General features: G+C 35.6%; 1 protein-coding gene across 1 annotated transcript in view; it reads right to left on the bottom strand.

The window, feature by feature from the left end:
* Window positions 1-25,847, bottom strand: part of Plxdc2 (plexin domain containing 2) — a 436,032-nt gene that overhangs the window by 26,282 nt on the left and 383,903 nt on the right. The window contains exons 10-12 of the mRNA XM_004644757.2: window positions 20,791-20,797; window positions 19,529-19,676; window positions 18,230-18,268 (exon numbers count right to left, since the gene is read on the bottom strand). Of these exons, the coding sequence (XP_004644814.1) occupies window positions 18,230-18,268; window positions 19,529-19,676; window positions 20,791-20,797 (194 nt within the window). The remainder of the gene's footprint in view (window positions 1-18,229; window positions 18,269-19,528; window positions 19,677-20,790; window positions 20,798-25,847) is intronic.

Here is a 25,847-nt window from a genome sequence, read left to right as displayed (position 1 = left end):
CTCACAGGGTCCTATCTTGTTGCTTCCCTGGGATAAAGTTTAAGACAGTTTTGGGGAACTTGGGTGGTTGAATGGGTGGAGAAATATAAAAGGAAAGAAAAATAAAAGCTATTGAATGGGTTATAGCTATCATAATTACCACTTCTTCAATAAAAATCAAATATATATAATAAATGCCTTCATCTCTTTGGTTTTCAGTAACTTATCTCAGCAATGTGGTTCATAACAGTAATTATCCAATGGGGCTGTTGTGAGAACTCAACATTTAATATTTAAAAAGTCTTCAGCTAGTACCTGGCATGTAAGAAGAACTGGTCAATGCTGAGCTATTATGTTAGTATGAATGTATATTTTTATGTAAAGCAGATGATGGTAAATTATACTTTCACATTCATGATACCATGTAAACTATGTCTTTGCCTGTCACATCTAGGCCGTTAAGACCCTGGCCTCTTCTTAGATACATTTATGTGATTGCATCTTGTGAAATTGGCTTTTTTTTTTTTTAATTTTTACAAGAGTATGATACACTACTCTCATGGGAAAATAGAATTAATTTAAAATGTTGCTTGGGGGAAAATATGACAAAAATATTTACTTGAGTAGACATGGAAGATCTGTTCCTCTGAGTCTGAGGTAAAATTCATCCAGCCCTGCCACCATCTATTTTCTAAGGCATTAATCCTTTTTTCTCTCCTTCCATTTTTCTATCTATTCTTCTCTTCCTCTTTCCATCCATCCATCCATCCATCCATGCTTCCATGCATCTATCCATCCTCCCATCTATCTGCCTGTCCATCCATCCATTCATCCATCCATCTGTCTGTCCATCCATCCCTGTCCATCAGTCCATCCATCCGCCCATCCATCCACCCATCCATCCATCCACCCATCCATCCTCTGGTTCTATTTCTTGCGTCTTTTTTTTAAATTTTATTTATTTATTTGTGTGTGTGTGTATGTGTGTGTGGCCAGCTCAGCCCACCAGGAGGCAGGGCTGGCTGGCATGTGGTGCTGGGGATTGAACCGCGGTCCCTCTGCTTTGTTTAGCTTGTTTTAAGTAGGTGCTTAAAACCACTGAGCCATCTCACCAGCCCTTCTTGCATCTTTTATATACAGCAGGCTAAGTTTCAGCTTAGCTTTCCTACTTTTGTCCAGGGAAAGGAAGGACAAAGGACTGAGAATTGCCCCAGGCTATCACTTCCCAAGTGGGCGTGAGGAATCTTTTGTGGAGAAAGTGGACAAGAGGCAATCCTTCTCAGAAAAGAAAAAGAGAGCAAGGAGCATGTTTTAAAAGAATCTGTCAGAACTAAAATTATCTTTGAATTTTAGAACTTAGGTTGTCAATTTTAGGAATACAAAAAATGTAGGATTTGCACCATAAGTGTAGTAAATGTCACTATGTCCTTTTAAGAAGTTGTAATTATTCTCTACCATTATCACTTACTCACACTTCCAGTATGGATTGAATCATATAATCTGCCTTTTGAAACTTTTCTGTGTATTTCTCTTTTAGAGGTCAAGACACATCATGCTAGTGAAAATTTTATGATTTGTTACTACCATACAAGCATTGTATAACATTTTTGGATTATAATCATTTTAATACATCATACAATTTTCATGATTCTCAAATAATACTAATCAGTAAATAAATATTTAGAGATCTGTGTCGTATGACTTTATGTTGTTATAACTAAAATAAATCATTTAAGGAGAAATGTAGCAAATTCAATTCCAAAACATACAAGAGTATCTATGTATCACAAACATGCTTCTGAGCATTCATGCTTCTGACCAAAATTGCACGTATATTTTTTAACATATTTTCCGTTTCTATACTTTTAAACTATTTTTTGTTTGCTAATACAACGATCCTAGAATTTGTTTTTCCTACACCACAAAAGCTCCTATATTTTATGAACTTTAGAAATCCACAAGATGGTTGAGAAGGTGACTCAGCAGTCTAAGCACCTGCCTGCCAAACACAAGGATCTGGGGTCAATCCCTGGTATTATGTGCTGTGCCAGCCCTGGAACCCCAGGTGCACTGTGGCCAGCCACCAAGACCATGCGTGGTGGCACCTGCCTGTCTCAGTGTTGGAGAGGCTGAAAGCAGTAGGATCACTATGAGTCCAAGCTGTGTAGTGAGTCTCTGTACCAAATCAATCAATCAATCAATCAATCAATCAATATAAAAAGAAATCCACAGAAACAAATGTCATCATGATTTATTAAAGGTTGTGGAATGTAAAGGTGAAGAAAAAATACTCTATTGAAAGTTTTTTGTTTTAAATTCTTTCACTGTGTATTTGGTTTCTAGTTTAATAGCAATGCTTAGTTAAATGGTTTGGGTTTTGCATATTTATGGGCATTTGGGGACAAAATACAGGGGACTCTGTTAAAACTGTGAACACTTCAAATGCACAACTGAAATGTAGAGTGAAAGCAAGGGCTTAGCAATTCTCATAATTGAAATTTAGTTCATTTACCTCGAGTGTACACTGCTCAAATAGACTGATTCCTCTCCCTTAGAAAAGACAATGTACTAACATGTCAACTTTGGAAAATCATTCTGTGGTTTAAGTGAATGTTCTTTTAAATTAGCAGAGAGAAGTGAGTCAAAGAAGACTGTACCTGCTTCAGGTACAGACTTCTTAGTCAGCTTATCAGGATTCAGTAGGAGTTAGCAGAATATTTTAAAAAGGTCAGAAGGGATCTAGTTCTGCTTTCTTAGAAATGTCTTGTGCTCTTTCATTCATGTCTAAAGGTCAACTATTATCCTCACACACATAACAGAATTAAAACCTTTAGTCATTATTTAGCCTTAAATTCTATAATAACCAAGAGGAAGTGCATACCATAAAATACAGTTCTCCAAGGAAAATGTGGAAATAAATTTTCAAAACTATAAAATTGGGCCAATGAGATAGCTCAGTAGACTAAGCGCCTGCTTAGGCAAGCACAGAGACCGGGTTTCATTCCCTGGCACCACAAACCTCACCAGCCCTGCCCACGGGCACACTGAGCTGGCTGTTGAGACCGAGTATGGTGGCTCACACCTGTATTCCAAGCACTGGGGAGGCTGAAAACAGGAGGATCGCTACGAGTCCAAGCTGTGTAATGAGATGCTGTATCAAATACATAAAAAATTGAAAAGCCAACAACAACAGCAATAACAAACAAACAAACAAACAAACAACTATACAAAATTAAGACCTCTTGGGCACTTTGTTTAAGACATAATTTAAAACACAAACTAAACACAGAAAATCAATATTATAAATATGCTGCACTGTCATCTGATCCACCGAGTAATCGGTATAGTACTGGTGACTTTCAATACTTCATAAAATGAAGGTCATTGTTTAGACCCAGAAAATTCTAATAACTATTACATCTCTCACAACAGTCTGCTATTGTTGGGTAAGGTTTACTTAGTGTACCAGTGAAAATCAAAGATGTATAAAAGACATTGAGCATATAGTAGAAAATACTCAAGATCTTAAATCAATGTGTATAATTGGGTATATTGCATTGAAAACTTAAGAGTGAGTGCATTGATAGAAGATGAAAGAAAAAAGAAATAGGAGAAAAAAGTCACAAGGAAAAAATTTAGATGTTTCTGCAAAATATACCACTTAGTTTTAAAAACTCTCTCATTACTTTTTTTTAAATAGCTTTTCCTATAGTGTTTGAATGCATATAGTGTTTGATGCTGCGTATTTGAAGCCCACCTCTCTAAAATAGTAAAATATTTTAATACAATGCTGAAATGATCTGTTATTAAATTTTGACAATTATTAATGTGTAGGAATAAAGTAAACCTAAAATAGAAATATTCCTTTTATTCACTTTAAACTAACTCTCCTAGTCTTAAAATAAAACCCTAGAGCCCATAAATTCCATTCTGTAGTAATGTCCTTCGGGGAACTGAGAATCTCATGGGTTGGACAAAGTCTTGTACAAATTTGCTCAAAATCCATAAATCTTATACAGTTGATGCCAGAGTGTTCTTTCCTGAGGCCTTAGAATGAAGTTAAAGTATAAATGCTTGATACGTTATTGTTGCACGTTTGGATCTAAAATACACAGTGACGAAAGTTTTAACCAAATTGATTGAACTTTGGAAGTTTCCCATGTAACTGACCTAATTTTTTAGCTCATGAATTTTCCCTTAATTCTTTTACCTTCTTTCTATATATATTCATGACCTTGACTCCATTCGGGTTTCCCTTGGGGCTTTATATGTTATCTACAACTTCACAATTATTTTAGCTCTTCCATTTTCATAATCACAGTGTTATTATTTTCTGGACATTAACAAGCCTGTTAATACTGTTCAGATATTAGGGTGTTTTGAATCTATTATACAAATAGCTAATTTGTAGTATGTGCCACTGTACATTTGTAATTCACAGGGTGACACTGCCTTTGAAAACAGTTGGGTATTCTGAAAAGATGTGAAAAGAGGCACACAAAACACATCTAAGTGCATTATGTATGGTGGGAACAATACTTGCCAAAGGCAGCTGGCCCAGTGTTTTCATTATTTTTCAGCCTGTGCTACTACAAGAAAGCTGTGAAATTTCATTCAGGGAAACATATAAAGCATTTGGTCTGAAAGAACGTAGAGTATGACACTTTAAAAAAATAATCCATTACCTCTTATCTTTGAAAAGTAAGCTAAATAAAATTTCTGTGAAATCATATTTTAAAAATTCTTGATTCCATCCACATGAAGAATTTGGGGTAGCAGTCACCAAATGATAGCTTGCTTCTAGCCTCCATCAGTGATCAGGGCTCTCATGCATGTTTGTGTGTAAGCACTTAAAGAGATTTATTGATTTATAATTATTTTGAGGCCAAAAATAAATCACTGCAATAACCCATTCTTGCTTTTCATTTTAGTATATATCTGTGCTATTGTTTGTAATAATTTCCCTGTACCTCTATAGAAATCAGGATTGCAATAAGATCAGACTTCAAAATTTTTCCTAACAGTGTTTGGTACCAACTTATCTTTCCTATTTCAAATGCATTCCAGAATTATTTTTGAGGGCCTGCCAATTAATTCAGTGGATTAAAGTGCCTGTAAGCAGGTGCAGGGGCTGGTGGCTCAATCCCCAGGTCTGCTGTGCTATCCCCACCTCAGGGGTGCACTGAGACCATGATTAAGACTGGGTGTGGTGGCACACCACACCTTGAAAGAATGCTGTCAAGTTCCATCGGTGCAGAGCAGAATGACTACTTATGCCACTGAATGCCATTCATTCAAGAATGAAGTTATCTGTGCTAAAACATGTCATTTATATGCATTATCTCTGATGATCAGAATGAATATTTCCCACCTTCCCAAGTCCATCAGGCTTTTGGAATGTGGAATAAGAATCCTTCTCAGAGTGGGGAACATAGTTTGGTGGGACCTGTGCAGCCCTGGATCCCATCTGCAGCACTGCGGGAAGAGAAGCATGTATGCTCCTCACGCTGCTTCTCACCAGTGTGAAAGACTCAGTTACCCTGAACTTTTGAGGCTTCTTGGAACAGCATCAGCACTGACTTTGTCCAAGGCAAGGGATAAGCTTGTCTTCTCAACCACAAGCTGGGCATAGCCTCATGATGGTCGGGAAGGTATGAAATGATGCCTCTAAGGTGTTGGCCCAAAATACAGTGAATGCTCAATGGAAGGTTTGCCCACACTAATTTCTATTTTACTCATTATTAAGCTTTGCCATGTTGATTTTATTACTGTTGTTAATACTATTGTTAATACCAATTAGTATTTTATTGATTATGTATTTCTCTCAATAATGACTAGTATAGGTCATGTGAAGCCATTTGAAAATATTCATAAAAATAGGAAATCTAGTCCCTCTGGAGAATTGAATCAGGCTGAGCGAGAGAAACAGCATCTTGGTAAATAATTTTAAGGTCAGTTTCACATGCATGTGTGCACCATGGCCACCCTAGGGTAACATGCTGTTCCATTTGGTTGCTGGGACATGAGAGACAGAACCTGAAGCCACTATTTGGAGAGTTAAGTCTCAGCTGCAAAGGTCCAGTGAATCACCTACACAAAGTCAACCCTTCCATGTCATCAGCCAGTAGCTTCTTTCAAAAACTGCAGAATATCAAGCTACTCGCAAGCTCACTGATGCATGTGTTTATGCTTAAAGTTAATGGCAACTTTCTTTGAGTCTCCAAAGAAAACAGGGATTAATTTAGTTACTGGAGATACTAATTTGGCCTTATGTATGTGGCTCAGGATTTAAATCAGTCCTCAATGGGCTTACAAACCATACAATCCTGTTATGTGCTATGGTTTGATATTTACTATGATGCTTAACCAGGATAAATGAGGAGGATTTTATATATGTGCTGCATGTATTTTATGGTGACAGACTCTGCTGAGGGGGCAAGAAAACCAAAAACAAAATAGCTAAGCGGAGACTCAAATTTCATTTGAGTTTGTGTTATTAGAATTAATGAATTGTGCCACATACATCAAGGCTAGAAACAAAACATAATGAAATCCCTGAAGGCCAGTTTTGCAAGGTCTTTACATTTCACTACTCAGCAGAAACAACACAATGTGGCTAACTTGTGCCTCAAACAAGAGACAGAACGTTTTACATCACACTGTTTGTCACTTTGTCTGCCTTCAGGCCATGGAATTTCAGGTTTCCTGAAACATAAAGCTTCAGATACTAAATGTGGACCAGAACTCAGTTTTACAGAAGAGTTCACCTGGATGGGCAGGCAACACTTCCCCAGGTGGTGAAGCTGCAGGGACTACACTACTGTTTCAAAGTTTTGGAAAAAGACGTGGAGAAGCAGCAAAGGCACTTCTGACTCCAGAAGTTTGTGATTTGACCAAGTTGGTGCTGCCTGTGTCTGTTGAGACTGGATAACTTTAATTAGAAGAGAATGTCCCACAAATGGATACACAGTTGATAGTCTGCTTCGGAAGCAACCCTTCTGGCAGAATGACTCCAGACATTTAACTCCATTCCTCACAAACTAGGTGACCCTGGGCAGATTCCGTAAGCCCCTGTGCTTCTGATACTCCATGTGCGAGACAGGATTACACTGGTACTTTCTTCTTAGGGTGCTATGAAGATTAATGATTTCAACATGCCAAGCCCATAGAAAATTGACTAGACTATAAAGCAAAGCCCAATAATTGCTAGATAAATTAATCATTATCAGCAACTACATGGGACAGTTCCAGGAATAATTTAGAGCAAAGTATGAATTAAATAACCAAAGTATCTTATTTTAGATCTATCAATTAAAGAAGCTGGTTTGCCAAGGATAAGCCTATTTGAACTTGTGGAGAATTTCAGAAAATGTGAAAGAACTTATTTCTAAGAATTGTTAAGAATCTATCTCTGGTTTCTGAAAAGCATATCAAAATGTCTTTTTTTTCCGTATTCCTTTTTTGAATCAATGTACAATTTGTAGCCTGGGAGTAGATGGACCTTAAGTCTTCAATTTAACAAATTTTAAATAACTGTATAAGCCCAAGGGGTATCATCCAAATCAAGATATGCCATGTTTCTGGTCTCCTCAGTTAACCCCTCCAACCCATGCATGCAGGCTGATGTACTACTAGTTCTGCTTTTACTTAACTTTCATGAACATTTAATCACCCTGCTGTACATTTTGGTGCATCTGGCCTCATCCGCTTTATAACATCTTTAAGATGCATTTGTGTCATTAGTTAATTCTATTTTCTTCTGAATAGATAGTAGCTCATTGCATAAGTATAATCAATTTATTTGTTCTTCTGATGGTGAATATTTGGACTGTCTCCAGGTTTTGACAGCTACAAATATATTTGCCTCGTATATTATGTAGAATCTATCTTGGGATCATGTCTTTGCTTGGGCAAATGCAGACCAGTAAAATTTCCTCCTCTAAAGGATTTTATAAGAGATGTTCAGACAGTTTTGCCATGTGTTTGAACAATATTACTCTCCAATCACGGATGTGTATAAAGTCAAATGTGCCACACCCTTGTTAATATTACTGTTGTATGCACAGTATTAGTTTTATGTCTCCAATGCATCAAATTCTTACCAATATTATTATTGCATAGTGTTTAGCCATCTTCATGTACCTGAAATGACATTCATTCTGGTTTTGGTTGTCTTTTGGTATTTAAAAGTTATTTTCAGTTTCTAAATATGAGTTATTTGTACTGTAGTGTTATTGTAAACATTTTCTGTGATATATGATCTGCTTTTCATATTCCTAATATAAATCTATGATAAATAGGTCTTTAATATTCATGTCTGATTACCTACTTTTTAAAAAGAGTCTCCTTAGGGACTATCAGATGCACTGATCTTTACAAACAACCAACTCATATGAGTATATTCATACACTCTCTTATCTCTCTCTCTCTCTTTTTTTTTTTTTTTTTTGAATCAGGGATTGAACTCAGGCCCTGGTGTTTGCCAGGCAAGCTCTTATTCTACTGAGCTATTTCCCCAGCTCCCCCTTATCTTTCACTTCATTTTTCCACTTTTATTTTTATTTTATTTCTTCCTTTTTATTAATTTCATCTTTAGTTAGCAAGTCATGTTTCATATGTTTAATTATTTGGGGGCTTGACCATATTCTTAATTTAAATTAGGAGCTTACATTATTAATTAAAACATTTTTAGATTTATAGATTATAAATTTAAATTATAAATTTCCTTCCTAATACTATTTAGCAGCATACCAAATATTTGGGGGCACTGTATCCATTATCAGTTCTAAGTATTTTCTAATTTTATCCTCATGATTTCTTCTCTTATTCATGTAATGTTTGGAAGTGCTTTTAACTTTTTGCTTGTTTGGGGATCTTCTAGATACTGAATTTTCTTCTCAATTTCTGTGTTACTGACAAAAGCTGTAAATATTTGCAGTGTTTAACAGGACGTTTTGCTACATGTATACACTGTGAAAGGATCAAATCAAACTATTTTCCATGTCTACCATCATACATATTTATTTGCTAGGAGAATGAGAACATTTAAAATCTACTCTCATGAATAGATTCAAATTTTTCTTGCTTCTTATTTCATTCTTTTGCTGTCAAAAATATGGACTGTATGACTTCAATGTTTTGAAACTGGAGATGCTTTTATGTCTCCGGTATAAACTGTCTTTGTAAGCACGTACACTTGAAAACAATCTCTACTCTATAGTTTAGAATAGTTCTCTAATTGCTAATCATGTGCAAAGTGGTTCACAATCTATTTCAAATCTATGTTGTTAAATATTTGTATTTGAAAACTAATTTGTAAAAATTGTGAAGTTTTTCTGTTTTCCTCCTCAGCTCTGTCTTCTAAGTTTACTAGTTTGATCTGTGGTTCTGTTTGAAGTGGATCTATTTTTCTACCACTTTTCCTTGAACCAATTTATAATGGTGGGTATTTTTGTGGCCCTTTCTTCCACACAGTGTAGAACTCAATCTTGCTTTCAGGCCTTGCAATGACACCCGTTGTCTCCTACCTGCTGGGCTCTACCCCTGATTTACACACACAATCCTAGATCTTGTTTTTTTAAAAGTCAATCTGATAAACTATGCTTGGGGATTATTTTTATTGAATATAATTATTGGTATGGCTGGTTTTGGTGTGTCTTTCTGAAATTTGTTTTGTGTTTACTTACAATGAGGTTCACTGTTCTTTCTTTCCAGCTTTTTAGATAAAACAAATATTTCTTAGAATTCCATTTAAATTGTGCCAGTGACTTTTTAACTTGATCCTTTTTCATTAATGGTTGCTGAACATAATGTTAACATGTGTTAAAATCACTTATGGTTGAAACTTTAACCGGCAAGTTGCTAATTCATTATTATAACTAAAAAAAATAACATTTGGTTAAAGTATCTTACAACACTGTTATAAATTATCGCTAATTACCTCCTGTCCTTATTACACAAGACTCATTGAAACTCTTGCATGGCATTACTTGAGCACTGCTGAAGAAACCTAAAGCAAGAATTAGTCTTAATAGAACAGCAAGCCATTGCAAACCTAGACATTAAAAAGGATTAAACTACATTTACCATCTAATGTGCTAAACTACTCTCTTTAAAGCATTATACCTTTTCGTAAAACAGTGTGTCTATTATCTCCAGCACTGTTTCTACTTTTTGTGCTTATTATGCCTTTTCAAAAACAGCCTATCTTTTCTCTCCGTCAACATTTCCTCTTTTTTCCTTTTGCTTACAGTAGATTTGGCATAGTACTTGAATAATAAATATGGGAGATTCAAGCCCGTATGAACAGTATTTATTATTAAAGTCATAAAGCACAGGACACTAAATTCTAAGATCTGGAGTCTCCAAACACACTCTGGCAGACCTTTTATCCACTAGCAGGAGCTCCCTTTCCCATCCTCCAGGTAAAATTTTATGAGTTCTCTCAACTCCTAGACATTATAGCCTGACGTCTCCCTTTGTTCATGCTTATATTATTTCACTTCTTATTCCAGTAGTGCATCCCCTTCTGAAGTTACAGTAGATGTTTAAAACAGGATGCCCAGTACCAAATCCTTGTGCTTTCACCTATATTCCTTTCAATGATGTCATACAGTAACAGATAAAGTTTTCTTTTCTACTTTATGCCCTGGTGCCTCCTTGGATTACGACTCTTGTACTATCACACGGTTAGTAAGTAAAGTAAGGATGACTTGAAGACAAGCATTGTGACACCGAATCAACTGATGTGATAATTGAGAAGGCTGACAAAGTGCCTGGCACAGGTGCTGTGTGCAACATGGATGCACAGGCTAAAGGAGATGCACACCTTGAGTGATACAGTGTGGAACAGGGCATAATCTCATTGAACCATTCAGAATGGAACTGTTTTCTTCACAAAACTCAAATGGCATATTCCCTCTTACTCTAGCTTGTTTTGTTCTTTATAGTATCCTCCTGTGACTTCACTTATCCTTAGTGTCTCACATAGCATTTTTTTTGCATTTATGTTATATTTCTCAACTGAATTTCAGGTGTAGAAAAATGCCCAAGGTCATCTTCATTTGGCTGACACTCTGGCACTATGAAGTCAACATACTCAAATTAAATGCATTGCTTTTCCCCACACTTGTCTGTCTTCCTGTATCTTCTACCACATAACACTAGCACTATGGGAATAAACTACACTGAAGCTCCAAGAGCTTTCTTCATCATGTGCGTATCATATACACCACACATCTAGCCAGTTATGTTATGTAGCTTCCAAGCTTCCATTCCATTGAAATATTTCAAGAATTCACTTCAAGCTTTACAGTTAAAGCATAATCTGATGTGTGGTGGCAACTGGATTATATAAGAGCTTGTTAGAAATGCAATACAAGCCAGGTTGGAAGTGTACACCTCTGATCAGCACTCTAGGAAGCTGAAGCAGGAAGGTAGTAAATTTGAGCCCAGCCTTGGAAATATAGCACTTTAGCAGGATCCTGTCATACAATAAAAAAGAAACAAGGATGAGGATGTGGCTGGATAAAGACCATGGATTCTACCTGCAGGAACACATACCTACACCAGAAAGAGTGAATCTTTTGGGCTCCACTGTAGAACTGTGGCATCAGAATATGCATTTTGACTAGACTCTGTAAACAAATGACTCTGATTATTTATGAAGCATGGATCAAAAGACTCATTCTTGACTTAATTTTACATTGGAATAGCTAAGGTTTTAAAAAATGCTGACTCCTGAGACCAAGCCCTGGTGGTTAAAATGTAATTCGTATAGGTCTGGCTGAGCCTAGCATTTGTATATGTTAGGTTATTAAGATTAATAGAGGATAATCAGGTGAGTTAATTCTATCTGCAAAAACTTTTGAGACTACTATGCTAGACAAGTGTAGAAGGGATATTTTTAATTTAGAAAGTCTACAATTTTCTGGTCTAAGAATTGTAACCATTGTAGTATATATGAACTTAGAACAGAGTACATATGCACATGGCCAGCATAAAAAGAAGCCAAATAAAGTAAAAGATAAAACTAAATGCCAAGATATTTTACAGTTTTAGAAACAGAAAGTGATAGCTATTCAATAGCCTGTCAAAAGAGAACAACAGTTTCCCTTTGCTTACATGACTGTGAACCACACAAAAGAAATAGATGAAAAAAATAGCGAGGAAATGGAGGGGAAAAGTGACGGATATGGTGCGTTGATAATTTATATATGAAAGGCCCCAAATTCAAGTGAATGATATATGAAACCCTAGGCACTTGATCTGTTATAAGACTAGATAATAAAAATATAGAAGAAAGAAAGTCAGAATAATGTTCTAACTTTTTATCTTTGGATGAAAACTCTTACATTTAGTCAGGAAACCAAACACAAGAGTATTAAAACCTAGATCAGCTATTTGTTTGATAGGAGTTTCAAAGAACACTCGTGTTAGCTCTTTGAAATCAATTATTGGAGAACTGGACTTCCAAATTAACATAATTATAGGCTGCATATGCAGCAATGCCAGCATGTTCTTCATGAAGATCCCACCCCCAGACTTAAAAAAATGCAGCCTGTCGGAGTCCACATTAGTAGCTTCTTGGCAATAAGAAGAAATGACGAACACACTACCATCTGCACCTATATCATGCTGGTTGGGTGGGCTGATATTCTAACTATTAGCAATTATTTAATTATGTGCAAAATTTTTAAAAGGACTTTAACATAATTGAAGAGAACAACCTTTAAATGATTCAATAGAGAGTGTAATTTTTGCTGCTCTGATACATGTGTCAACAGATTTTTAAATAAGTAAATCTATTCAGGATTTTCCACTTGAAATAATATCTGCAGTGTAGCAGAACGGCACAATTCAATTTGCAATATTCAACTGGAGTTGAATATAGCTGAAAACTTCTTAATTAAAAGCCCTAGCCCTTGATTCAACTTGCAAACCTCTTCTCATCCCTGGATATAACTTTATTCAGTTTGCCTCTTGAAGATACATTTATTTCTTCAAAGTACCTGTATTGGCACATTTTAGATATACATAGTGAGAGCATTCATCAGATGTAATTTGCATCTGTATGTGGTATATCTTTGCTAATTCCTTTTCCCCATTTTCCCTTCATACTTATGAATGCTTTGTTTCCATTTTTTGCCTCTATTCTCTTTCTTTCTTGACCCTTCTTTCCTCCCCCCTCTCTTGTTCCCCTTTTCATTTGAACATTTTCTTCCCATTTCCCAATATCTATTATACATTTGGTCCTTGTTTACACTTTCAGTTTCTCAGACCAGAGAAACAATGAGGTATTTACACATGTGTGTCCAATTTAGTTCACTTAAGAATATGGTCTCAAGTTGCATTCCCTTACCTAGAAAAGTTTCTAGTTTATTTTTATTTAGGCAGACTAGTACTTCATTGCATAAAAAGCCCCACATCTTCTTTATCCATTATTGGTTGGTGGGCATTCAGGGATTGTTTAGCTATTACAAAGTGCACTGCAATAATTATGTGGTGAGTGTCATTGGAAAGGAACCTATTCAAATGTTAAAGAAGGCATTTTTCTGATACAACAGGTGAAATACATAGTTGGGTCATTCTTTAAGGAATAAGTCTTACAATCTAATAAACTAGCACTTGATTTGAAAACTCAAAGAAGATGTTGCTTGAAGTATACATAAACATTACCCAAATATATAGTGCATTTAATTAATTAATTAGGGTTTTTTTTTTGTATTTTTAGGGTCTACAGGGTTTTCAGGGTCTTACTTCTAGATCAGACTCGTAGTGATCCACCTGTTTACACCCTCCCAAGAGTTGGGATTACAGGCAGGTGCCAACTCGTCCAATCTCAATTGCTGTCTCAATGTGCCCCAGGGGTGTGGCTGGCACATCAGGCCGGGAATGGAACCCCCACCCCTGCCCCTGCTTGCAGTCCCTTTTATCCACTGAGCTATTTGGCTGACCCATAATTATTTATTTAGAGACATGGTCTTGCTATGTAGTTTAGATTGGTGTTGAACACATGATGTAGCACAGGCTGGCCTCAAACTTGCTATGATCCTCCTGCCTCAGCCTCCTGAATGCTGGGATTACAGATTACAGGGACATACTACCATGCCTGACAAACAGTTCATTTGAAGAACACAGTCTAGAATACTTCTGACAGGTGAATTAAATTTTGAATTTCTAAAAGAATCTGAAAGACATTACAATTAGATTTGGAACTTAAACCACAGGATACACCGACAGTTTGGAGACCATATGCTGATGATTCTGGCAGCACTCCGTTACACAAGAGAATTACTGCACTGTGATTTTCATGAAAGGAATAAAATAGAAACGGATGCATAAATATTTGAGATGATGAAAATTCACTTGCAAACACTGAGAAGTATAATCAATTGTTATAAAAAAGTAAAACATGTAAGAGGTGTAAATAAAATATCTCAGGTGCACTTTGATTGCTAAAGCTGCTCCTACAAGGGAGAAGGGATATTGGGAAGTCATTAGAACTTGAAATTGGGATGGAGCCTGCAGCTTTCAGGCTCTGTTCCACATCACTGTGGCAAATTTCTTTTTGTAGCTCCATTTCCTTATCTGTAAAATAGGAATGATATGGGGCCAGCTCAGAAGTGCTATAATTTACACAAGTTTATATGTGTATTGCTTTTAAAATAATGACTGGAACACAGGAACTATTCAGTCAGTAGTCAGCCTCCTCCTTTCCCCCAGTTCTTCTGCTTTTTCTATAAAAAGGAGACCAGTAAGTGATTTGATTAGGATTATATATGTTATTCTACATTTAATATTATAAACATGCAGCTAACAATATTTTAGGTGCAAATAAAATGCTGTCATTAAATTAGATCTCTTAAGATTTTTATATTTAGTCATTTACAGTAGTCAATCAAGGTAATATCTCAATATATATGAGACCTGCACTCATTAGCTACTGCTTTTGTGGTAGAACCTGCTCATGTTTTCTTCAAATTCTTTTTTTTTTTAATGTATTTAGTATAGGGTCTAACTACACAGATCAGACTCATAGTGATTCTCCTGTTTTGAGCCTCCCAAGTGCTGGGATTACAGGTGTGCACCACCATACCCTGTCTCAATCACCACCTCAGTACACCCTGGGAACTGGGCTGGAATGGCACGCCAAGGATAACTCCGTCCCTGCACCTGCCTAAGCGATCATCGTTTTAGTCCACTGAGCTATCTGGCTGATTTTTTTTTTAATCTTCACAATCTTTAAATAGCTCAGACTTTTCATTCAGCTTTGAAGGCTAATACAACTTCTGTAGTCAATCATCCAGCTTGATTTTGCAAGAGGCTCCACCTATCCTGAATCTGCTATGTATCAGGAAACTCAACATAAAATTGAAGAGCCATCCAGACTGATGTAGTAAGTAAGCCTGGGTCCTCTGAATGAGAGAATGACCAGTGTGACTTGTCATTGTATGCTTAAGCAAAGATATAATTAAGCAAAATATTTTATGCTTTCATATCAAAGACAAAGGAAAAGTCTACTGGAAAGCAAATGTATACCATATAATCTGGATTTCATTTTAAAAAACGCAAATGCTTTAACCATAGAAATGCTACAGAAAGACATAGGGATGAGATCATGCGACACTTAAAGGACACAATATATGGGAAGGCAGTCATTGTTTTCTAGCTGTACATTGACAATTTTGAAAATGTCACCCTCTTTTCCAGAGGAATATACATTAATGAATTAAATTGCTTTCAAAGACAGCCAATTATATAAAAAAAACAAAGAAACAAAATGTGCTAAATTTCTTAGCAACAATAGCAGTGTATGAAAATTTATTAGCTTGCATGTTTTAAAAAATATCACTCATAATAAAATGTTACAAAAGCTTGTTCATTAGACACAATTATTCATTTTTACCTCAACCTTGTAAAACATGGTAAGCCAAGGGGAAGGACAACTCTAAATTCTGTTTGCAACATTTATAATTAGCTAATGAAGTTAGGATTTAAATTAGCAATCTTTCTTGCATCTTTACATTCCATAAAATAAATGGCAGCTCACTATGAGAGCATACTTTATTTTAATAAAAAATACTATAAGAAGTAGTATGTGATTTTTTTCCTTAAGCAGCAGGATTTTTTGCCCCTGGGGTTGGGGACTGAACTCAAGCGTCCTACATGCTAGAGTTGTGCTCTACCACTAAAGCCACAACACGAGCCAAGTACGCTTTTGAAGAAGTATGTTACAAACAAACAAACAAACAAACAAACAAACAAAAAACACTTTTTCTCTTCTACCTCCAGTTGAATGTTGTTAGAAAAGATCTTTGAAAATTCTAGACATGAGAAAAAATACTGTGTTGGAGTCCTAACAGAAAACTGCTGCATAGAAAGTATCTCAGTATGATAAGAAAATAAAACAGTTCACTGTCTAGCATATCAGAAGCTCTACATTTTAATCTTGGTATTTATTTTACTTGATTTCTTAGCATCTTGCAGTATTTCTAATGCATTGCTTTAAGAAAATATTCAGTTATGATTTAGTAATGCTTTAAACAATAGTAAGGATTTTATTGTGATAATTACTAATACTTTATAAGTTCATGTGATGCTACTAATAAAAGGTTTTATAACCAAAAAGTCCAGGTAGAAAGTCTTTTTAATCATTTCGAAGATTCTTTGGAATGTATATTCTCTTAAAACAAAGCATTTGTGTAAGCCTTTTTCACAATGGCCTCAAGTTTGCAATAAGGCTCTGCGGTTAGCAAGTATTCAGCAGAAGTGAATGAATGAATCAGTGGATTTCACAACCTATTTGATCAAAGGAATCCTCTGCTTTCTGTTTTAACACTTCAAAATACCACACAGGCGCATGCACGCACAACCGCATGTACGCACACAGACACAGCAGGTAGTGAAAAGTATAACTAACATCTGGGGAACTTCCACTTTCATTAGCTCTTGGGAATGCTCCTCCATTCCACACATTCCATACTCCATCTTCTCCTGCCTTAAATTCAAGTAACCCCGGGCTCGGGAGACAGCTCAAGCTATCTGGCAAGCACTGGGTCTTGAGTTCAATCTGTGGTACCACAAAAAATGAAATGAAATGAAATAAAATAAAAATAAATAAGTAATAAATAAATAAGTTCAAGTAACCTCAACTTTAGGATTTCTAGGATCATACAGTGGTTTCTGACATGTTCTGGTAAATCCTGCACTGGCTAAATATCCTCTACTGTCTATCTCTATGTCTGTCTGTCCGTCTGTCTCTCTCTTTCTTTCTCCCTCCCCCTCATGTTAGTGTCTATGCATACACATATATAAATGCCACGGAGGACATCTTATAGGGCTGCAAAAGTAAAACCATGCTGATATCGATTTCACCAGGTATCACTATAGATGCTTTCAAAAAAGGGAGCTGTCATTCTTGAGCCACACAGTCTATTGCTAATGAAAATCATTTTTATACTCGAAAGGAGAATACATGAGCTAACATAGTTTGGTAGGAAAAGAACTATGTTTAAAAATCTTGTTGGGGGCAGGGAGATGACTCAGTAGAATAAGTGCTTGCATGGCAAGCGCAAGGTCCTCAGTTCAATCCCTGGTTCCGCCAAAACAACAAAAAAACCCAAAAAAATCTTGTTAATATTTTTCATGATATATTGTGGGTAAAATCTTTCTTCCTTCAAATTTTCAAACACCGGTATAAGCAATTCTGAGTTGTTTTAGAAAAGTATGTTATTGATAAGGTGTTCTTCTAAGTAATTAATTTTTATTTGACTTATGGAATACCTAAAAAGACTAACACAATGCACTTCCACAGTTACTCCCTTGTTTTTTTTTAATTTTATGTAGGCAGGGTGGATCAATTAGTCAACCCATTAAAAAAAAATGAACCCAGGACCTGCAACAGTTTAGATGATTACTCTTAGTACTACTAACAATACATAACAATATTATGCATTCTTATAATAATATATCATCCATACAACTAAAAAAGGAGCAGTGCAATAAAGAACAAGAAGATCCATGGATGACTTCTCCATCATATAACTATAATCTATATCATTTGATAGACAAATGCAAGGATTAGGATTTCAATTCACTTTTCAAGCAAACTATGTTCTTTTCTTGTTAACTATTAATAGAATTAAATACAATCTGACTCTCTTTTGAAGTCCATGTCTTTTCTCATGTTAAAAAGAACAAAATGAATTAGCTCCTAAAATGTTTATAACAGAAGAGGGTTACTTCATACCTCCATTATCTTTTAGATGTAGTGCTATCTTTGTATCATCTGGAAGAGAAATTCAAAGTTATTATGACAGAAAATGATTTTTAAATGTGCATAAAACCTATGACTATTAATTTTCTAGTTAATTGCCTTAATTAGTAATGATATCAAATTAAATATCAGTTCAATGAGAGCAAGAACCAGTTTTACATCATATAGTACTAAAACTTCTTATAGAAATTATAAGAACAAAACTTTAGCAAAGTTTCGTGAGAAAAGTAAACAGTTACAACTTCAATTACATCAACTTTTAACTTGAAGAACTCATATTAGGCCTTGTATTTATAACATTATTCATTTATGAGTTAAAATCAAGGAAAATTCAAATTATTTGGAATAGTCAGCATTTATCAACATTTGCCCATTTATGGATTTTCATTGATAACAAATATAATCAAAAGCATTTCTGAAAAAGATGTTGTCATGAGTGAACATACGGTAGGCTAAGCCTTTTCATTTGAATGGCTGTATTTTGTTTTAAAGGGTAGAATTTATGTTACAGAGAGCCATTTCATGGGTTTGAATATGTTGCTTTTAAGATCTATAAAGTGCATTTGGCAATCACTCTCTATATCACTTTATAGCTAGTGCCTTGTAGGATCCAATTAAATTTCAGTTAAAAGCAACGGTTTCAAATTTAATTTTATCTCCTATTCAGAAGAAGGCAAGGCTTATGACAATAATTAAGTCAGACTATCTTCTCCCACGAAAGTATCCCCTTGGTCACTGTTCTCATATCTCTGCCTACTTCCTAGCAATACCATTCAGTATGCAAAGTTATCAAATGAGGGCAAATATGCCTTCTTCCCCATGAATTGTGCCTATATATGAACACTGTAGTAGTTCTTCCTTCTCTATAGGAGGAATAACAATTTTTGTGATCATGTTGTCTCCATATAGGTTATGACTATGATACTGACTGTATTCAGGAAATATTAGAGTTATACATTAATACAATGATCTTTTGTTCAGAATCCAAAAGCAATGGACATTTCACTCAGTTTGAACTTCCCATCATGTGACTGTAGTGTTGAGTTCAGAGACAGCTAAATTAAGTCTCATATAAAGAATCTCTGCTTTTCCCAGCGAGAACAAGAATCCCAATTATAAGTAACCATTAAGTCTTCATAAAAAAGACACAATGTATAAATAAATCTCACAACATATTTTCACTCTATAATACTTTTGTCGCTTCTCCTTTTTTCCCCTCTTTCTCCCTGTTATTTTCCTTTTTTAAGAAAAAGTAAATGATGTCTTGGGCACCTTCTGTGGGCAGGCTGGTGGGCAGCTGGGACGTTGCTGCTCTTCGTGTGGTAGTTAGGACCCTGAACTGTGTGGTTGTTGAGTGGATGCTTGTGGTGGTTTGAGAGGTTCCCACTGACTCTGTGTTCTCGCACATCTTCTCTTTTGACTAGGGAGAGAAGCAAAAGGGAAAACAATTTGAGTGATCACACAGATATTTAAAAAAAGTCTTAGCAAAGAAGTTGGGCTATAAAGCATAAAATGCACTCAAATTAAGGTGAGCAATAAATTGTTTTTGTGCTAGGCCACATTTAGAGATGCTGAAGATTTACATTTATAAAATAGGAAAGAGAGAGACAGGAAAAGTAGGTATTAAAAGTATGTCCAACTTTAGATATTTGGATTTCATCTGGGTTCTAACCTTTTATATTATTATCTTTCTTAAATGTTATTCTGCTACATTTATCAAAGACATATTGTCAAAAAGTAAAAGTGCAAACTCAAAGAAAAACAGCATACATAGACAAGATTTATAACATGTATAAGTATGTGAAGGAAGAATGCTTTTACTTCAAAAGTAATTCTAAATCTTAAACATTTACTGAGAGCTTCAGCCTATGTTACTTACAGTCTCAAATTTAATCTGCCACATGTTGAAGAGACATTTCAAGTTTTTCTCTCTTTTATAAACATTCAAAATCACACGAAGACATAGTACTGATTGAAATGCTTATTTCAGTGGATCCTAGCACAGCTACAACAAAGTCACCAGGCAAAGGTGCATTGCCTATTTTTTATTTATAGCCTCCAGAAATAAATAATAATTATAATAAAATAACAATTAACAATAATAAATAATTTTCACCAGTGATAGTCTCCAATGCTGGAACTTTTACAGTTTATGGGTCAGGACTAAACCCCAGCTCTCTGTCCTCCAAGGACTGTCTCCCACAGACCTGGATAGGAAGGATGATCTTCACACTGTGGTACTCAGGTCATACCTGAGAATCACAAAATTCACACCTTTCTTCAACCCTCTTCTAGTTAGTGAAGTACTAGTCATACTTTTTCTGGATAATGAAGAGTTTCTGATGCAGCTTCCTTTTCATTAACTAGATATGATGCAGGTATAATCTCTACTTCAAGTTTTACCATCCAAGGGGCTCAATGAATGCCACAAGTCACAGGCCCCTCCTCCTCAGCTCCACTGAGCTACTGATCATCTCTCTGACTCAACCTTCCCTGTCACCCCTACGACTTATACAATCTTCTGTTGGAAATACCTCAAGTCTGAAATCATAAACCCAATTATTATACTTCAGTCTACCCAGGTACCTGTTCACTCAAATTCTTATTGTTTGACTATCTAGAAAACTCAAATACATGATTTTCTTTCTTGGCTCTCCTTTCTTTCCACACTCTAAACTATTTTCAACAGCATTTAGCATTTTGATGATTTTTCCCACACAGTTTCAGAGAACTCTCAGCTGCATGTAGTAAGAGCTCCCTATACAATGCCTGGCTAAACTCAGGGACAGCTGGAGATAATCACCGGGTAGGCGTTCCATAAACTGTCTCCTCCTCAGTGGACCATCCACTTGCTTGGCAATTAGGTTCTTTTTGGCTAATCAAGCCTGCAGCTAGCACCATTTTCTTCCACCACTACTCTACTTAAGTCTAACAATCTCATTATACTTACCCCAATTTTACTCCGCTTGCTAAACTTATAACTTTTGATAGCATGAACTACATTTCTTTACAAATCAGCCTTTCTCCAATCTAAACCGACCTTTGAGATAACACAGACATCTCATATGCGAGAAGCCCACCATGTGACATGTCATGTATTACTCGCCACTTGTATTATATTTCTCAAAGAATAGTACTACCAAATACTCATTGTTTAAGGCAAAATCCTGCATTCCATTTGTTTATTGAAGTGAAGGCAGACTAAGACTTTAAGGAGCCCTCCTGTTGCAAAACAAGTAGATTCTGGGTAAAATACAAAATTTAAATCAATATTAGAATTTATAGAAAGTAAAGAAAATCTACAGTTGAGCATTTCCATTTGTTTTCTGTGTTCTTCTAAAAAACAAACAAACAAATAGAAATGAACTATAAGCACTGAAGGCAATAGGAACATTTAAGAGTTTTCACAGAGGAAAAGAAGCCAAAGCCTTATCCTTCGAAGGAGACCAATGCTTCCATCACCTTTGGGGGCTATAAATCTTCTTTCCTCTCATAAAGGTGAAACCTGTGGCTGTGACTCTGCTGAAACCCTCAGAGTCCCATCAAGCCCTCTTTGGTGGGGTGCCTCACTTACTTGCATGCTGGGGATTACCATGGGATAAGACTAAAATAATATATGCTTCTCATGAAAGAACACGAAACAAAAACACATAAGGAGTGCTTGATAAAAGGTCAGCAAAAATAATGAACAGTGAACAGTGGACTTGGACTTGCAAAACTTCAGGTACTGGGGTCATCCAAGATGGAGCATATAATTGTGTATACAATATTTGAAGAAGTAAAAGGAAAAATTTAAAAAGATGCTGCCCATATGAGACTATCAAATGACTTGGCTGATTTAATTATTAAATTAAAATTTTAGCAATGAAAAATTATTGATGAAATGACTTCCACGATGAGCAAAATGTTTAGAATGTTGAATAAATAGAAGATTGAGCAAGACAAAGAGAACAGGATAAATATATCTGAAGAAATTCCTCACAGTGCAGCTCAGAGACACAGAAAAGTAGAATATATAAAGGTTGAAAATACAGGAAAAAATGAGAATTTCAAGCTTTTCACCAAAAATCTCAAGGGTAAAGAGAGAAGAGAGAGAGAGAGAGGGAGGGAGAGATGATAGTTGATCAAACTAGATACCTAATCAGATGAACACATGCATTCTTTTTAGGAATATGTACAGCTGTTCACGTAATATTTCACAAAGGTTTGTAACCAATTTGGAACAATTAACATCAAATGTAATATATTGTTGAATTAAATTCAATTAAGTTAGAAATAAAAAATAAATTTTAAATGTTTTCTTAATTTGAAAGTAATATTCATAATTCAATGTAATTTAAATTAGACTGTTATAAAATTTACAGGTCAATAGATTATCAACCTTGATAGATGAATCTAAAATTCATACAAGGGACAAAGGATCTAGAATAGTAAAAACATTTCTGAAAATGGAAAGATAAGGTGACTTATCAGGAAGATATCAAGATTTCTTTTTACAAAAACATACACACTGTGTTAATCATCTAAGAAATAATAGAAAAAACTTTAGGTAAGCCAAAACTATTTATGAAAGTCATAGTTTTCCAAGGTGTCATCAAAACGATGAGTTATTAAATGAATGAGCTTTGAAATTTGGCCAGCTGCACAGAAGAAAGCCCTTAATACTATATTTTTAAAAACAATATATTGCATAAAACCAGTTCAAAGTGGAACAAAAACTTTAGTATGAAAGACAATACTTAGAAGAAAATATATAAAAATAATTTTATAAAATTTGATAGGAAACATAGGGGTAGAGACAGGAGTTGAGTCTTACTAGATTTCCCAAAAGGACCTCAAACTTGAGATTCTCTGGATTAACCTCCCAAGAATCAGAGATTCCAGGCATTTGTCACTATAGTGACAGAAAAATTTGTCTTAAACAAGATACACATACACATAAAGTTGAATATAAAATAAAAAGTTGATAAATATGACACACTAAATTGAAAATAATTGTGAATTAAACTCAGAGAGAAAATGATAGAGAGCCCAAAATCTGGAAAAAGATATAAAGACAGATGCAGATATAGACATGTATCTGTATGTTATACTTTGGATCTAGTGTCCTCTAAGAACATTAGGTGTTCGGAGGCAGGGCTTTGAAAGATGATTTAAAAGAAAAAAGGAAGAACAAAGAAAGAAGGAAAGAAAGAAAGAGAGAAAGAAAGAAAGAAAAAGCAAGCAAGTAAGAAAGAAAGAAGAAAGAAGAAAGCACAGGGTGCTAGAGTGGGATTCCACTTAGGAGGTGGGGCCTGGTTGGAGGAGGGGCACTGGGGGCGTGGCCTCGAAGGGCATTACACTTTCCCTGGCGCTTCCCTTCACCATAATTAAAGCAGCTTTCTTCAGTCCAGGCTCTTGTGCCACTGCACAGATCATACCAAGACTGAGCCATCCACAATTTGAGCCAAAATCAACCTCTTCTTTAAATTGCTGAGGTATTTTGTTCCAGTGATGAGGACAGCGACTAAGACAATCTCTATCTTGAGATATTAGCTAGAGCCATAAAACAATAAATAAAAGGTATGGAAAATAACACACAAGTGGGGCCAGGGAGATGGCTCAGTAGAATAATTGCTTGCCTGGCAAGTGCAAGGGCCTGAGTTCAATCCCCAGGTCCGAAAAAAAAAAAAAAAAAAAAGAAGAAAATAAGACACAAAACTGTCACTATTTATAGATGACAGTATTATCTAACTAGACAGTTAACAAGTATGTTCAGACATAGTTTTCAAATAAGTAAGAGTTTTGTAAGGCAGTTATAATCCTACTACACCATCACACCTACAGGTGTGTGCCACATAACAAGTCCACAATAAGTATCTGCTTAGTAAATGAGTGGCCCATTCATATCACCTGTGATATGCAGCTATGAAAACGAATAAGCCACCACAGGAACCAACCTGGGTAAGTGTACAACTCCACAAAATTTTGGAGTGAAAAATTCACAATTTAGAATAGTTTAATTTACTGTTCACAGGGAGAGTTAGGATAGGTTGGGATAGGAGTGAAAAAAGCCAAGTGTTTAGTGCTCAGCAACTCTAGCTGTTAAACTGTGCAACATGATCATGAGCGTTTTTTTTTTTTTTACTGTGCTCCAGCATTGCATCAATGTTTCAAGACTATTTAAAAGGGCTGCTTCATTTCATCTGCCCTGCTGTGTGCTGTTTTTCCTCTGTCATGCCCCTCTGCTGTGCCGCTCTCCCTTGCTCTGGAGCCAGTCTACTAAGGCCTGAAACCTATACAAACTGCAAGTTAAAATAAACCTTCTTCCTTTAAAAATTGGTAAAAAAAATTTAAAAATAAAAAAGTAGAATTTCAAAACACTCAGTTCCCATTTCCATGGAAGCAGCAATTTATTGATTCTTCCACCATGATCCTCACCACCATCCTCCCCAGCTAACCACACAACAATTTAGTCCCAATCTTGGTTCATGTTTTTCGCAGCTGAGACAGATACCAAAATTCTGAAACATAAAGAAGTGTTGATCTGGCTTCCATTTAGTCTGTGGTCACTGGCTCCAGAGTGAGAACAGCACTGATAAGGACATCGTGAAGGAAAGCAGCCCACATCATGGCAGCCAGGGAGCTGAGAGAAAAGTGAGGATCCAGAGTGCAGCATCTGCTCTGCCAGGTCAGGTCCTCAGCAGCTTCTCTCCCAACCGGGAACCAACTCCTAGCAGCACATCAGCTGCAGCTTGCTCGTAATCCTTTCTGAAGCTCCGCCTCTCAACAGGTGAGGCTTTGAGGGCACATCCCCATCCAAACCACAGAAATCACCATATCTTGCCTGGATTCTAGTATAGTCAGTGCATCGGCCTCTTGCCTCACAATTCTGTGATTTTTCTTTTTAATCTTTGTAGTTTTATTGGTTAGTATAGTTCATAGGATATGGCGATTTTTTTGACTCTATAGTTAGGAATGCACAATATGATGGATTGTTCTATATTTCCTATAATAGTAAAACATATTGATCAAGAAAATTTAAATGTATTACTTGGTGAATTTTAGCACAAATACATTCGTTTTGAACATTTTTAATAGGGTTAACTATGATTACATGAAACAATAATTTAAAAATACAATAATGTAGTTATCTATATATATTTTTTCTTTTGCTCTTGGTTGTTACATAAATTAAATTCAAATATATAACTAATTTCCCAAATGGATGTCAAAAAGTTGATTAAAGGTATATTCCTATTACTGTATTTAACAACTTAAGAATGTTCTTCAAGATACATTTCTCAAGATCTTCATGAGACCTTAACCTCCCAAATGAATAAAAGAGCTTCTGTGAACCATTATGTCTTAATAGTTTTTAAACTATCACTTTGGCATGATTTGTTTTACTGGATGAGAAAGCCTGTGTAACCGCTAATAATTTCAATCAAAATTCATGCCATAGAACTTCATAAAGGAGGAAAATATTTTTATTTATGAACTATTTTTAGGATTTCTGTGACCCTGAAATGATATTGTAAATGAAATTCACTAGAAAAACCTTCAAATAGCTCAATAGTGCTTCCTTAATTGCACCAAATTACTTGAATTT

This window comes from Octodon degus, unplaced genomic scaffold, assembly GCF_000260255.1.
Source record: "Octodon degus isolate 3935 unplaced genomic scaffold, OctDeg1.0 scaffold00208, whole genome shotgun sequence".
Lineage (NCBI taxonomy): Eukaryota > Metazoa > Chordata > Mammalia > Rodentia > Octodontidae > Octodon > Octodon degus.
This window is presented reverse-complemented; position numbering and strand designations above follow the sequence as displayed.